This window comes from Bidens hawaiensis, unplaced genomic scaffold, assembly GCF_021521415.1.
Source record: "Bidens hawaiensis isolate Kalapana, Puna unplaced genomic scaffold, B.hawaiensis_p1.1 tig00009541_1, whole genome shotgun sequence".
NCBI classification, from domain to species: Eukaryota; Viridiplantae; Streptophyta; class Magnoliopsida; order Asterales; family Asteraceae; genus Bidens; species Bidens hawaiensis.
In genome coordinates, this window is record NW_027491709.1 from 344,658 (window position 1) to 361,238 (window position 16,581).

The 16,581-nt window shown below is 34.2% G+C and overlaps 1 protein-coding gene across 1 annotated transcript; it reads right to left on the bottom strand.

The window, feature by feature from the left end:
* Nucleotides 1–4,537: 4,537 nt before the first annotated feature.
* Nucleotides 4,538–10,627, bottom strand: LOC143532742 (subtilisin-like protease SBT2.2). Its single transcript, XM_077027705.1, has 10 exons — nucleotides 10,368–10,627; nucleotides 8,982–9,165; nucleotides 8,132–8,529; nucleotides 7,965–8,060; nucleotides 7,669–7,741; nucleotides 7,303–7,585; nucleotides 6,808–7,130; nucleotides 6,289–6,559; nucleotides 5,743–6,024; nucleotides 4,538–5,153 (listed from the first exon to the last, which is right to left on the bottom strand). The coding sequence occupies exons 1-10, from the start codon at nucleotides 10,610–10,612 to the stop codon at nucleotides 4,750–4,752; spliced, it is 2,559 nt and encodes an 852-aa protein (XP_076883820.1). The 5' UTR covers nucleotides 10,613–10,627; the 3' UTR covers nucleotides 4,538–4,749.
* Between the last annotated feature and the right edge of the window lie 5,954 nt (nucleotides 10,628–16,581).

Here is a 16,581-nt window from a genome sequence, read left to right on the forward strand (position 1 = left end):
TAATTAACCTCAACCAAAATTGGTATCATCGGAAATTATTTCATCAGGCACGCTATTAATTCCGTTCGCAAAAAAAGGGTGACCTATTAATTTCTTTTTAACGTATTTAATGACGGAGTAAATAAGACATGTATGGATGAGATTAGTACCGTACATGTACATGTACCGAAAGTATCCATACATAAAACCACCGTATCAAATTTTCTGGTACGGTACGGGTGTTTCGATACGATACCGGATTTGTGACCACTTTACTTTTTTTCCCTCAAAATCTTTAATGATATTGGTACCGGCATTTAATAAAGCATAATACCAAAACCGTAATACAACACTAAAGCATAATACCAAAACCAATAAAACATAATATCAATATCAAATCCATTTGTAATCAAGTAACATAATACCAAAACATACAATACAACCTATACATATTATAAATGAGTTCAAAATGTTGAAATAACTGTATCGATACTGTTAGTACTGAATATTGAAAACCTGAAACTTTGGTTCCCCTAAAACTTTAGTACCGATACTTGTACCGAACAGTCTAAATTGGTACGAGTACGAGTATTTGGAAAAAAATTCCAACCTATTGTCATGTTTAGAGTGAATTAAGTGGAGTATTTTTTTTCCATTACCTAGTGGTGTAGTGATATGTTGTTTGCCCGGGTTCAAATCCTTGATAGTGTGGTACGTGGGTGTAAAAGAATTAACGTTAATGAAAAAAAAAGTGATGGAGTTTTTCAGTCACAGACGTGTTAGCTTACCAAAATTTTATTTCTGGAACTCGTGTTAAATCATTGGGCTATTTATGGCACTCGGCGCATAACCGATGATGTGTTAGCTTACCACAAATTTATTTCTGGGTCATGTTGAACCGTTGGGCTATTTATGGCACTCGGAGCATAACTAGCCAAATGGTGCAGTATGTTCATAAAATTCACGTTTTCAGTGCACGCGTCATTTTTTTATTAACAAAAGAATAACAAACCAAGTGATGACCCATATCCACAAACCAAACATTTTTTGGACTTTTTCGTAAAATTATGCAACTACGGACGAAATCTGATGGTTTTAGATCGAAAACATGATATTTCCTCATTTAGAGTGAGATGTCATATTCTGGCCAGTCGTATACATAAACGACTAAACGTGTACCTATTTCGAAAATAACATAACTAGTTGAGTAAAGTTTTTATTCAGATATATCGTTTACATTACAAATATCTCACTATTCATGCATGCAGAAAACACTAGTACCTTAACTAGGCAATAAAAAGTTGTAAAATTGTGTTAGCAAATGAAATTAACCTATTTTTTGTATGTTTTATCTTTAACGGGTCAACTTGGTTTTTCTAAAAGATTTGACAAAGGGATTAATCAAAAATGAAGAATATCTTAACAGCAGCCTCGCTTCCAAGCTCTTTAAGATCCTCAAACTACAAGACCTGCGTATTCTCGAGTAAGTTTTCAGAGCTTTAAAACTCTTTAGTCCCTAACTTATCAATTATTAGTTGATACTTTGTAAAATATTAAATTGAGGACATTTTGAAGGGGGGGGGGGACACAATAATTTAGTTAAACTGGAAGTTCGTTTATACTCGTTTATTTAATTAACGACCGAACACAAACAACATTTTTGTTTGACTTAGTTAAATGAACGAACATGAACACATGTCTAGTTCATTCATTTATGTTCGTGAATGCTCATTTGTTTACCTTCGTTTATGTTCGGTAGTTTGTATATCCATTAAAATTTAGTCTAGTTTTAAGAAATACATAAAACTAAAATATCATCCATTACGAATTAGTATATTTTTATTAAATTTTTAGGTGCAATAGATTAATGTTCATGCTTACTTTTAATGGTGCACCGTTTGCTCAATTATGTCCATTCGTTTACCTTCGTGAACCATTCGTCTATGTTGTTAACAAACGAACATAAGCGAACATGACCACAATCATTTCCTTCATGAACATGAACAAGAACACTATGTTCATTTAAATGTTCATGTTCGATTGTTTGTTTGGCTAAACTCAAACAAACGAACATGAACATGCCTCGTTCGTGTTACATGTTGAGTAAAGAAATCATACCAAGCATGAATCTTTGGAAGAAACTTGTTCTTGTTTCTCTGATAATCTTTCTCGCTCATATTTGAAGACAATAAGATTTCAAGTCTAAACCTTTATTGTATTGATTGATAAGTTGTGAATACTTGATTACAAATAAACACTATTTATAACCATACAATTACTTGTTAGACAAGAATAGGAGAAAAACTAACTCAAAAACCCCTAGGTTTGTAAGTACGACAACTAGGTCCCCGCACTTAAGCAAGATTACACTAACAATCACCCCCTAATCTTGTGACACCGATGAAGTTTCACATCTCGTTAAACTTCAACCGTGGAAACGCTTTTGTAAGGATGTCTGCTCTTTGTAAATCTCCACTGACATGCTCCACCTTGATTTGTTCTCTCTCGATGCACTCCCGAATGAAATGGTACCGTGTGTTGATGTGCTTGCTTCTACCATGAAAAACCGGGTTCTTCATCAAGGCAATAGCCGATGAATTATCCACCTTCAACGTCACGATCTCCTCCTTTTCTCCAGTCATCTCTGACAACAAACCCCGAAGCAATAAGACATGATATGCAGCCGATGTAGCTGCCATAAATTCAGCCTCACGTGATGATAACACCACTGTTCTTTGTTTCTGAGAAACCCATGATATCGGTGATGTACCATAGTAGAAAATTAGACCTGAGGTGCTCCGACCATCATCCATATCCACCGCATGACTATTATCACTATACCCGTGCAACATAATGTTTCCGCCTCTCGAGCAAGTAATACCAAAGTCTAGTGTACCTCTTAAATATCGGAGAATATATTTAACTGCTTGAGCATGAGCTTGAGTTGGTGATTGCATGAACCGACTTGCATAACCAACCGAGTAGCTCAAATCAGGTCTCGTATAAGTTAAATACCTTAAGCTTCCGATTATTTTTCTATAACCAGTCGGATCTACCTTCGGATTTTCATCTTCCTTTGACAACTTTAAGCCCATTCCATAGGAAATTGAGTCGAGTTGCAATCCCAAAGACTTGCTTCTTTTAGGATCTTCGTTGCATAACCGCTTTGCTTTAACGTTATCCCACGATCGCTTTGCTTCACTTCTATCCCGAGATAGTAATGCAACAACCCGAGGTCACTCGTCTCGAACCTTGACTCCATTTGTCTTTTGAAATTTGAAATTTGTTGCACACTTGTACCCGTGACTATCGAATCATCAACGTAAACTCCAACGAGTAGTAGCCTTTGACCGGGACACCGTTTGTAAACCGCTTGTTCTTGTTTACATCGAGTGAAACCGAGTTCCTTTAATGACCCGTCTAATTTAGTATTCCACGCCCTTGGAGCTTGGCGTAGACCGTATAACGCTTTAGCCAACTTGTACACTTTTCTTTCTTGACCTTTCTTAACGAACCCATCCGGTTGAAACACGTACACCTCTTCTTTCAAATCACCATGAAGAAACGCGGATTTTACATCCAAGTGATGAACTTCCCAACCTCGGTTTGCTGCTAGCACGAGTAAAATTCGAACGGTTTCGATTCTTGCCACTGGTGCGAACACCTCTTCGAAATCAATCCCATATTTCTGAACATACCCCTTAGCTACGAGTCGGGCCTTCTACTTGGTTATTTTCTCGGTTTCATCTCTTTTGATTTTATAGACCCACGTTAAACCTATCGGTTTTACTTTGGGTGGTGCTTCGACTAACCGCCATGTCTTGTTTCTTTCAATCGAGTCAAGCTATCTTGTGTTTATCAACTTAACCTAATTCCGCATTCTATGGAGAAATTTGAATATGTATATTGACTTTCAAGACAGAAAGTTGAATATGTATATTGATTTATGGATAGCATAGAATCAAAATCCTCATTTTCATCTTATGATTTAGTAATGAAAATCTAGCAAAAGCTTAACGGCTATCATTTCATATTGTACTCCAGTCATCTATATCTTGTAAGAAAACAAAAAAATTCATGTTTGCTCTCACCATTAGTCCCAAATAGTATTTTTCTCTTTTTTTTTTGTCTTTTAACATTCTCTTCTTTTCAATTAAGTAATGCAGAGTATGAGTATTTTTTCTTTATCTTTCACTCACAATCATATTCAAATATACATTAAAAAATTAACGAGAGTGAACAATGTCTTCCAAAATATCAAATAAACAACACTTTCACTGTCCTGCACTCACAACCACTCCCTACATAAACGTTCTTAACTTATTCACAAAACCTCAGCAGATACAACACATAATAACCCAAGATCCTGGCTCTGATTCCTCTGAAAGTGACTCCACACTCACATGTTAATTGTTTCCATCCCATTTCCTTTTGTTTTCTACTAAAACAAACATTAAAAGTTAAAACATACAACAGTTAATAACCATTTTTACTTAGTAACCTATTATAATGTTCATTAAAATTTAAAACTTCTAAATATTAACTTAAAGAAGATTAGTTGGACCAAATTAAAGTCTTTATATTCATCCCAAAATCAAAGGTCAAAGGTCAAAAGTCAAACAACTTTTAATCAAACTCTTACAAATGGATTAGCCTCATACCAATACACTACATAATTTACACACCAAAAACTAGACATACAATGGATCACAAAACCACCAAAAACCAAAACAATCATATAAAAAACCCTCAACTACCACTACTCATATTTTACGCGATTTTAACAATGACCGACAAATGAATGTTAACCGCATGACTCTTGTCACCAAACAGTTCGATTCTTCCAAAGCTTGCAACACTGCTGTTTAACGTTGAGTTCAGTAACACATTCAAAACTTGTTTTTGACCGTTAGCAATAAAAAAGTGGGTTGGGGACACCTTCATGGAAACCCCATAAGGTGCGCTCCAACCGACACTGTAGGACTCGTTCGCGCCAATGTTGGTCACGGTTCGTTGGATGGTTCGGGTCCGGTTCAGGTTTGCGATTGTGATGGAAGGGAGGTTCAGGTCTGCGCCATTAACCTTTGCGGGCCCACAATTTGTGCCTGTGTAGTTTAGGACCACGGGTTCTGACCCGTTTATGCCACAAAGGAATGACATGTAGTCTTCATAGCCTGCATATACACATGATATGACTCAGATTTAATCCTAGCCGTTCGTTGGATTTATTTAGGGGCAACAAGAAGACACAACTCAAAATACGACACAAAGTAATCAGAATTCGGATTAACAAGTATAACTTCTTTAAGAAAACGGGCCGTGTCCGGGTTGACCCGTTAACCTGTTTAGGTCTAAAAATTTTATTTTTTACTTTCTAAGTTTCAAAATTTTATTTTATTTTAAATTTTACTTTTTAATTAAATTTTAAAAATTTTTATAAATGAATTAACTTATCATTAAAGTTTTTTATTTTTTTTACTTTTTAAAGTTTTTGCACACTTCAAAAACAAAAACTTGATAAAAATGAAATTATCTATATTAAAAAATATAGGGTAATTGGGTTTGAATGAAAAGTTTAGATTCAGGTAACGGGTCATGCTTGGGTTGACCCGAATTTATGTATATGAGTATATCCGAGTTAGAGTTGAAATTTTCGAAACGAAAAAAAATACGGGCCATGTTTTGTTTTGGTTTCACAATTCAACCCGCCAACCCGCCCCAACTAACACCCCTAAATCGCCATCAATGAGAAGTTTGACATACCTAAATCAAGAATCAGTCCCGGGTCTAATGCTGCAGTGGCATTTACAAAACCACTTCCCATGTCAAAAGGTGTTGCAGGAGACTGGTTTAGATCAGGGTTAGCGTAGGCCCGTTGGGCCATTATGGGCCCGCCGTCTTTATCGTGTTGAGAAGCGGTTGTTGATAATGCAGACCCGATTGCTGAAGGAGTAAAATACGGGAATTTTTGTTTGATTAATGCTGCAAGCCCGGCAATATGTGGAGCTGCCATGCTCGTTCCCGACATCATTGCAAAGCTCTCACCTTATATACATCAAAAGAAACCTAAAATCAGCATACGCCTTTGACCCGTTTACAGGTCAATTTTAATTATTAACTAGAAAAAAGTCAAACGGGTCGACTGGGTCAAACGGGTTGTTGCAGATGGTTACAACCACCTAAGTTGGTTAACTTAAAAAGTAGATTATATTTTAAATATCAGGTGTAAATAAAATAATAAAAAATAAAATAAGTGGTAAGACTGTTTGACTCGATCTAATTTGGTCTCACCGAAAAATAAACAGTTACCTAGAAATTCAAGTGATTCGGTTCCACCAGAACTCCAAGCACCCCAAATAGAATTTCCAGGTGCAACCAAATTCGGTTTCAATATTTCAGCATCTTGAAAAGAATTATCTTCCGGGTCCGGTCCTCTAGCTGAATAATACATTATTTTTGGAGCACTGTTACTAAAGTTTGCTTCTACTCCTCCTGCAATGCATGCACATGCCTCGGATTTGATCATCTTTTTTGAAACCGGATCTCGTGTTAATGAAGAATTGTAGTAGTCAGGTAAGATCTGCAGATACATTCAAAATGATAGTGAATACCAAGTGCAATAATATGCAAATGGGTCGACTTGGGCTACGTTTTATCTCTTAACAGGTCAAGTCATGTGGAATGTATTCAAATGTATAAAACCTTAAAAATATATTCTTTATTAAAATTTTGTATATAATGGATTAAGCCCACATGTCTTGAGCATGCCTATGGCCCGTTAACAGAAACCTTTAAAGAAAGTAATTATATAAAATCATAAACACTCACCTTTGAATCATTAGAAGACGGGATAATAATACCGGGCAAACTCATCGGAACAGGATTAAGCTGAAAACCAATAATAAACGGATCCATTGTGAACACGATTCCAGCTGCACTCAAATTCCTAGCTGTCTCTATAGCATTACTTATAGTAGATTGCCCCAAAACAAACTTTATAGAATAACTACAGATTAAAAGATTCCCTTCAACAACGGTCTGGTTTAAGCTACTAGAATCTTGGCATTCGTTCACATATTCATCATTTGGTGTTTCTGAATCATTCAGTGCGTCGTTTGCAGATACCAAAGAGTAACTGTCGTTCGTTCCCGCTGAGAAAATAGACAAACACAACATGTTATGGTTTGACTCGAACGGTCAAATGGGCCAAACTTAGAAAGTACTTATACATATTATAACTGTTAGAATCTTGTACATGGAAAAGTTATATTATTTTTATCAAAATTATATATATTCAAAAAAATAACTAATAATGAAACATACGTGCAAGTCCGACTCCGGTTATGGTAATGTTGCTCCCGAGTAAAATAGAGTTGCTGTACTTGCGATCATGTGCAGCCGCACCCACAGTAAAGATCCATGGACTGAAGGAAGAAACACTTTTAGGTGACGGGCCCGTGTTGCCTGCTGCTTGTACCACAAAGATTCCGCTTTTAAACGCTGAGAATAATGCCATGTCGATAGGATTAAAAAACGTTGCAATTCCAGGAGGACGTCTGTTTGGAGTAATCGACAAACTTATCACATCTACTCCATCTTGTGCCGCCTGTATATTATTACAATATTAATTAATTAACGTATAGATTAAGTAAACAATGAAATGTTCTAAGGGGTATTAATGCCATTTACCTGATCAATGGCGGCAACCACATCAGCAGCAAAGCCACCGAAGCTTTTGTACAATGCTTTGTAAACCGCGATGCTGAAAAGTAATAAATAAGAATATTATAAATGACAAAGGAATTAAATCTCAATATTGAGATAAGTTCAATGTTAGATAGTAATTAGTGATAAATTTTACAACTTTAACTATGATTTGCAATGTTGACTTTGACATCGAAGTATGTTGACTTTTTAACAAAGACTTTGAGTTTTCTTGAAATTAAATCAATAAATCAAGATTGTTTGAAATCAAATTTACTCACTGCGCACGAGGGGCCATTCCGCTTGCATTCCCGAAATAATGTCCCGCTACAACAACTGGTATACCATGGTTTCCTGCAGCGATAGAAGCTGTGTGCCTGCAATATACATTTTATAATATTATAAGTTATTAATGAAACTAAAAATGAAACATTAACAAATTACTCACGTCCCGTGACCATCACCATCAAACGGTGAAGCATAATCTTGAGACGCGTTAAAAATCCCGCGTGTAATAGCAGACGCTGCGAAATGGCGGGCCCCAACAAGTTTTCGGTTGCAAGACCCTGATGGGAAATCTCGAGTGACCTCACAAACACCCGTGAACCTTTCGGGAACCGGGTAACTGTTTTCAGAAAGACCATCTGCAAAGCTTACATGGGTCGGGTCAATACCCGTGTCAACAAACCCGATTACAACCCCTTCGCCAGCTGTTTCATAACCACCCTCTTGGGCCCACGCTCCTTGAGGTAAACCCAAGAATTGTGGGGTGTGTGTGGTTGCGGTTCTGACCGAGAAATCGGGGACCACATTTGCTACCTCTTTTCGACCCGATAACTTTTGTGCCTTCATGTTTAAAAAAAAATCAAAATACGTTAATAAAATGAGTTGAAACGAGGTTTAGTTTGTCTTTAACGGATCATATTTAAAGGGTTAGGTAAATTAAGAAGTAGTTGAGCGGGTCAAACGGGTTAAAAGCCATAAAACATACATAAAACCTATTGTATTATCTGAAAACTAGATTAAACTTGTATAATATAGTTTTTTAAGCATATTTAAAATATTAATAAATAATCACTTATAAAACTCGGAAAGCACTCAACTTAAAAATACAAAAATAAATAAATAAAAATTTATTTATTTATTTGTGTGTGCGTGTGGGGGCGGGGAGGGGGTGTTACTTTTCTACAAGTGTATTCTGTAGATTGATCATCATAAATTCATTATATTTATGATATTTCTATTCTAGTAGTCAACTCATGACTAAAAATAGTGCATGCAAAGATTAAATAATATACCTGTTCAGGAGTAACAAGAACAGCAAATCCATTAATTAAGTAATGGTAGCTGTATAGTTTCAAATATTTTTCCCCTTTTAGAACGCGTCTCAATAATGAATCGTGAACTCGTGCAATTCGGGAACCAAAACGGTGGTGGCCCGAACCAAAACGGTGGTGGCCCTTTTTCGTGAGGTTACCAAAACTACAATAGGAAAATGAAACAACATAAGTAGCAAACAAAATATTAATTTCCAAACTTGGCTTTCTTGATTTTCTTTACTATAATTCAAAAAACTAACTGGAACAATAAATTTACACAACAAAATGTTACAACCAACATCAGTAGTAACTAGCAAAGATGAAAAGTAATTAACTTTGGTGAAAGTGCATACCAATTCATATAAAGTTATGAACTTTCCTATATTGACATAATGACTATCACAACACAATTATTTTGTCATCATAAATGGTGGTCAAGTAGGAACCACCAAAAAGATAAATCCCAACCAAATATTGCATATAACCTTTTTTTACCAAGTAGGTGCACTTTTAAGTTTTAGGGAAACGATCATTAGAAAACTAAAAAAAGACACGAGAAAACCGAGAAAAGAACCACTAACCAATAAAAAAATTAATTTTTCCATTTCTTTTTGTTATAAGGTTAGAAATATTAAAGAAAAATTTTAAAAATGTGTAGCTCACGGAGTTACATATATGTAACTTGTACGCTACATTTATGTACCTCGTACGAGATACGTATATGTAATTTCGTGAGCTACATATATCTACCACGTATGAGATACGTATTATTTAACTTTGTGAGATAAAATTATAAAAACTGAATAACTGGCAGTAATTTTCTTGGTTTTCATGTTTTTTTCATGAACTCTTCCCTTAAGTTTTAACCCCCCCTAAAATTTGTAAGCAAGAATCAAAAACCTAAATTTAATGCAATTAGCAACAAAACCAGCAAAAACCCATAACCAATTTCACTAAAAATCACAACTTTAATGATTTCACCTTAGGTTAAAAAAAATAATATAAAAAAATTGACAGGTTGGCAGTAGTTTTCTTGATTTTTCCATAACTCTTCCCTTAACTTTTAACCCTAAAATTTCATGTAAATATTAACATTAATGCAATTAGCAAGAAACCCATTTAAAACCCATATCCAATTTCACTAACCACATACTAAAAATCAAAACTTTAATAACTTTACCTTAGGTTAAAAATTTTATTTAAAACTTTACAGAAAAAAAATGATTAGTTGGCATTAGTTTTCTTGATTTTTCCATAAAACTTCATGTAAATATTATAATTAATGCACTTTGCAACAAAACCAGCAAAAGCCCATATCCAATTTCACTAACCACATACTAAAAATCAAAACTTTAATAACCTCACCTTGGATTCTCAAATGTATTAGCTCCACCAGTAGTCAAAGCAAAAGGGTGTGTAACATTTGTGGTGGTTTTCTTCTTGTTGGGTGTGTAATTGTTAAAAGCAGCAGAAGGAGGTTGTTTAAGAGTAATCATATACACGGCTGCATCTGTATTATTATTATTATCATTATCAATATCTTGACACCTACAGCACACAATTAAAACCCCAAAGAGAATGAAAGTAATTAGCTTCACAATGCCCTCCATTTGCCTTATCTTTTTCAGCCAGTTTTGAGTTAAAGCAGCAGCAGCTTTTAGTAGTAAAACTGAAGTGGAAATTGGGTGCAAATGGAGGTTGTAAAGGGTCTGAGATGAAGGCAGTGTGAGGCCATGGAAGAGGTGAAAGTGAGGATGAGAATAAGAGGAAGAAACAAAGCTTTTTGAGGAGAGAGGATGTAAAAGCAGAGTTTTGTGTCGGGTGCTGTGCACATGAACGTTTTAATTTGTTTACATTATGTGAAACTAGTTTTATTGAGTTGGGGAGAATATAAAATGTGACGTTTTATGACACGTGACAAAAGGTTAAAAGGTGGGTGACAAAAGGTTAAAAGGTTGTGTTCTCGTTTGCAAATCGCATCACTCTTCAATCGGTAATCAATGATCATCACGTCATCATCATCATCTCTTTACCTGGCGACAAATTATTGCCGCCTCATCCACTTATCGCCCCTTTATCGCCTAGGGGGTGTTCTCGCCCTCGTCTCCCACTTATGTGATTTGTGAACGGGGTACGAGAGTTTAACTAAAAAGTAAAAAACATTTTGTAACGAGATGTATATAAGTTTGACTAGGTTCGGACTAAGCTTGTTTCAATTTACGAGAGCTAGAGCTCAAACTCAACTTGTGAATTGTTCTTTCAAGTTTGGCTCGGCTAGTATATATATATATATATATATATATATATATATATATATATATATATATATATATATATATATATATATATATATATATATATTAATTATTTTTATATATTTTGAGAAAACTTAAACAAGCATATGCTTAGCTCCAGCTTCCGATAAACAACTTGAGCTCGGGCTCAATAACTAACCGGAATTTATGTAATGCTCGGGCTAGACGCGAGCTTGAAAAAGCTCGGTTCGTTTTGAGCTTTTTTATCAATTCGAGCTCGAATAGCTTTAGAGTAGCTTGGCTTGTTTGCGCCCCTAAGTGTCATGTAGGTATGTGAGATTTCGCTAATTTTTCTCTCAAAAGCACGTCATGATTTAATTAAAAACACAATTATTAATTATTATATTATCACTTTTTATATAAAAATGTGATTTTTTGGATTAAACATGTTGGCCCACCTCTTAAACCCCTTGCCTGTTATCCGGTTAGCACCATTGGTGCCCTTTGCATAGTGGTTTTTGGCGGAGGAGTGGATGGTAAGAGACGGTGAGCCGGTGAGGTGGCTTGGAACGCCACTCAGTTACAACCATCTTAAACTAGCCAAATCAAGCACGGGCGTAAAGTTTTTCAGTTTCGATATATTCAATATAGTTGTAATGTAAACAAAAGGGTATCAAAACATGTTCGTTTTGTTGTTTTTTATATTATGTAACGTCTAAACTCGCGCTATCAAATTTGCGTGATAATCCGTGTACCCAACTAAAGGTAATAAAATTTAAAAGATATAGCGTGTTTGATTAAATGGTTAGGTAAATACGTGAGTTAATAAAGAAAAATACAAAAGAAATAAGAAAAAGAATTACAAAAATAAAAAAGTAGTAAAAAGGAGAAAAAGAAAACAAAATTAGAGCAATTAAATAAAATAAGTTATGTTTTATTTAATATAGTATATATATATATATAATAATATAATATTGTGTGTAAAGTGCAAGACGATAACATGATGATAGCATTTAGCTTTTGACTGTTGTTGGATTTGAAGCCCTACACCGCCTTCTTCCCACTAACTTTTTGAATGTAACAGTTTCAATAATGTATCAACTCATAAAATGATAAAAATAGTCAAATTCCTTTTTGTATTATATCCGTTATGTTGTGTCACAAATAGAAAAAGGCTAATGTATCATCATCGATTTTTGTTGCTATGTCAAAACAAATATAAACAAGCCATGTTGTCACCATGTATTCTTCAATTTGAAATCACACATGAGTTAAACATCTAATTGATAATTTGATATCAATACAAGAGAATCTAAATTGTCACTCAAATCAAGTGGTGGGCATATTTTTTTAGATACATGATAAAATTTCATAAATGTCCAATTTAAAAAGAGATTCATGAAATATCTCTTTCAAATACGTTATCGGTGACATGTTATTTAGGTCGGATGATGAGCTTTTGTCCAACTAGAAGATGACATATGTCACCAAAAAGGTCAACTCGACGTGTTTGCCAAATATTTGGTTGGGTGGCATATTTTTTATCCAATATATAATGACACATAGGTTTTTCGAATTTTTGGTCAGGATGCATAGACTTCTTTTCAAATTTCCAGTCAGGATGCATAGATTTTGATGATAAGTGTCACATAAGTTTCGAATCTTATACTTCTTAGCTTATTTTATTTCGTTTTATGGTTACACACTAAATACAAGACAAAAGAAACAATTGTTGTGTAGTAGAAATTTGAACTCTAGGCCTCTAGTATAGAATAAAAAGACATTGGATACAACTAATTGAGCTATCAACTAGTTGTGTTAAGCTAGTAGTTAATACTCCATCCGTCTCATTATAAGTGTCTAGGTTTGAAAAACACAAAATTTAAGGTTGATTGAATGATTACTTTTTTTTCTTACCAGATGACAATAATTCTCTTGAAAAGTGGGTCCATCAATATTGTTTATTAATATTAGTTGTGTGTGTTTAAAGGTAAACTTGAAAATTGGCTAATAAATTTTCAAAGTAGACACTTATAATGAGACAAATAAAAAAGGAAATGTAAACACTTATAATGAGACGGAGGGAGTAATAAATTAGACTTGCATGCATATTACTTTCTTTTCAAACATAATTCGAAAGCGTTATAAACAATTCTTTTCAAACTAAAATTTTAAATTGGAATGACCTTCAGAACATCGTATGAACCAAACCAATTCGAAAACCATATACTTCCATTCAAAAATCCAAGAAAATCCCTTCGTCAACCCGACCCAATAAAAAACCATCTTGATGGACATACGAAGATTGCAAAACTTATGACTTGGTAAATCATATAGTTGTGTAAGTAAAATATACAATTTTAACAATTATTTTGAATCATTGACGAACCACCAGCTTACCCGTTAGTTTTCACTTCTTAAATTTAAATGACATACAACTATACACTCAAGACTGCATAATTCATAAAGAACAGACGAGTATGTAAACTAAATGCACAAAGTCTTGTATTTAGACTATTATTATACTTATTTATATTCACATGAAACAACTGTGTAACCAAACCTTATTGTCAGTGTGTGGTAGTCCTAGATTACAACTGTCTTCACATAAAGGCTCAAGACTATGTAAATTAAATACATATAGTGGTGCATTTTAGGAGTAACGTGTGTTAATCATTATTTTAATTTATTTTATAAACTTTTCAGCCTAAAATCTCGTGGTATTAGTGTCTTTTCAGCATTCCATAAACCTCACTTTTAACACTTTTATGGATCTACGTGGCACATTTAGATAGGCCCATTATTTAATCATTATCATAGCATTTGTTCATACTTTTTAAATTTTTATCTCAAGTTCTAATTCTATTGTAACATTCGTTCATGTCTTTTTAAATGTTCAATTTGTTAATAAGTTATAATATACATTCATGCTACAAAATTTATATCTATACAGATTGAAAGAGTCAATAAATTTTAACTGAGTTTTCAAAGTAACTTTTCAAACATACTTCAAACTGCCTGTTATGGGTGGTATGAAATTTAAGAATTCACCATGTAGGTGGCATATAAGAATTTGATGATTTCACATTTTCCATCAAGAACATGTGTTGTGGTATGGTGAATATGACATTGAGTGAGTGTTAATTTCCAAATTTTCCACCAATTTCACCATTATTTAATTTTTTTACCATCATTCAACTTTCAAGTTTGTTTCATGATTCATTCTCTTAATACACTACTAGTAGTGGTAAATAAACATATTTAATCAGTAATGAAGACGTTCTACTAATCCCACACAACCAGCCCCATTGCTGAGTTCGTTATCAAACCGTCCTTTAATTACATGTGACTTGTGGGACCAGAAAAGGATTTGGAATTGCAAGTAAAGATAATTAAATGGTTAGAGATAATTATCAAATTTGAATTAATTATCTAAAAGGATATTCGTTTTTATTACTCTCAACTTTCACCCGTTGGATGATAACACTCCCGACTTTCAATTTGTTATCCACCACCCCAACTTTCACATTGTTTGTTTTTGTCACTCCCTAGCTAACGGAACACTAACGACGTTAGTGTTCATGCTGACGTGGTTTTCTTTTTTCTTTTTTTTTTTTTTTTTTTTATTTTCTCCATCCTAATAACAAACAACAACCATATATACGAAAATTGGTGCCGTGATTTCTCTCCAACAATCGATGCAATTGAAGAATAAACCCTACACCTTACCTGACGAACACATGTTTCCGGCATGGTATAAACTTGTCACCGGAGAGTTGACTGAGCTGTTGTCGGTATTAGTAGTAGTGCTGCTTGTGCTGGTAGTATTAATAGTTCCTGTCACTATTTCACTACCAACATATATCAATGAAGCTATGGTGGAATGCGATCTCTGGTGACCTAGTTTCCGATCAACGAGGTGAAATTGGGGATGCTGGTAGCATTAAGCTCGCTGGAATGAGATCTATTAGAACTTCTACCAAGAAAAAAAGCTTGATTTTGCACAAGCAATTCGTCGAACACCTTGTGTACATGCTCGGTTACTGAAAATTGAAGTAATTGGTTCCACCAAGAGGTTGATTTGTGTCGTATGATATGGAAATTGAAGTAGTGTGTGTGCATCTAGTGTAAAAATGAAGAATTTGAGGAGATGAATTTACATATGAAAAAAAGTGAAGAAGATGAAGATGGTGATCTTAGATGTGTATCTATTCTACTGTTTAAATTATTAATATAAGAAGCCATGTCAGCATAAAAAAACAGGCAGATCAATTAAAAGAAAGCCACGTCAGCATGAACACTAACGTTGTTAGTGTTCCGTTAGCTAGGGAGTGACAAAAACAAACAAGGTGAAAGTTGAGAGTGTTGGGTAGCAAATCGAAAATTGGGAGTGTTATCATCCAACAAGTAAAAGTTGAGTGTATTAAAAACCAATATCCCTTATCTAAATTGCTTTTATTACTTACTACTTAGAGTTTGAGTAATATTAGCAATCCTAGTTATAATCTAATGAGTCTAGATTAGGTTATAAATATCGAGTTATGATATGGGTTTTAATCTAAGTTTTTGAGTTTTTTTTCTTGGACAAATAAAATCATTGGATTTATTCCAAAACATACAATCAATAATAAGCCGTTATATCAACCCACCTACGTGACCCATTTGATGATCATATAAGTGTAACACGTCTCACACAAGGTTATAAGGCGATAGTTCATAAAGTTAGACACACAACCACTCACATGAGTAGTACGTTATCCATACATTACGAACCAACCACAACTCAACGAGCAATCACTGATCATTTGATTCGAAATAAGTGGCTTCCATGTTTGAATCACTCCATCACCAACCAATCCTCCATAGGCCATAGTCCCATACAATACGATCTCTCTATACATGTTTAAATGAATGGTGTTACGCTAATGTAAAGTTATACTCAATATATGGCGGTGTATCGTTTTAAGTAGATATTAATGGAAATATAGACCGATACAAGAAAGTAATGTATTTCATGATGGAATTGTACATCCACCAAAAACTATCATATTTATGATTTTATACTTTATGTATGGGTTAATACGTCTATTAATCAATTCTTAATTAATTCTTTGTAGTTAACATGTTGTCAATAAATAATGAAAAGAGGTAATAAGCATGCATGAGGGTAATAAATTCACACTTTTTGCACAAAAAGAATCAAACTTTACATTTTTTGCATGATAAGAAACACTAAGATTGTTCCCCTCTTTTATGTTTAGGTGCTTTCTTAAATATCTTGGGAAAAATAATATCTTAGTTTATTAATTACATAGCATTAGCAT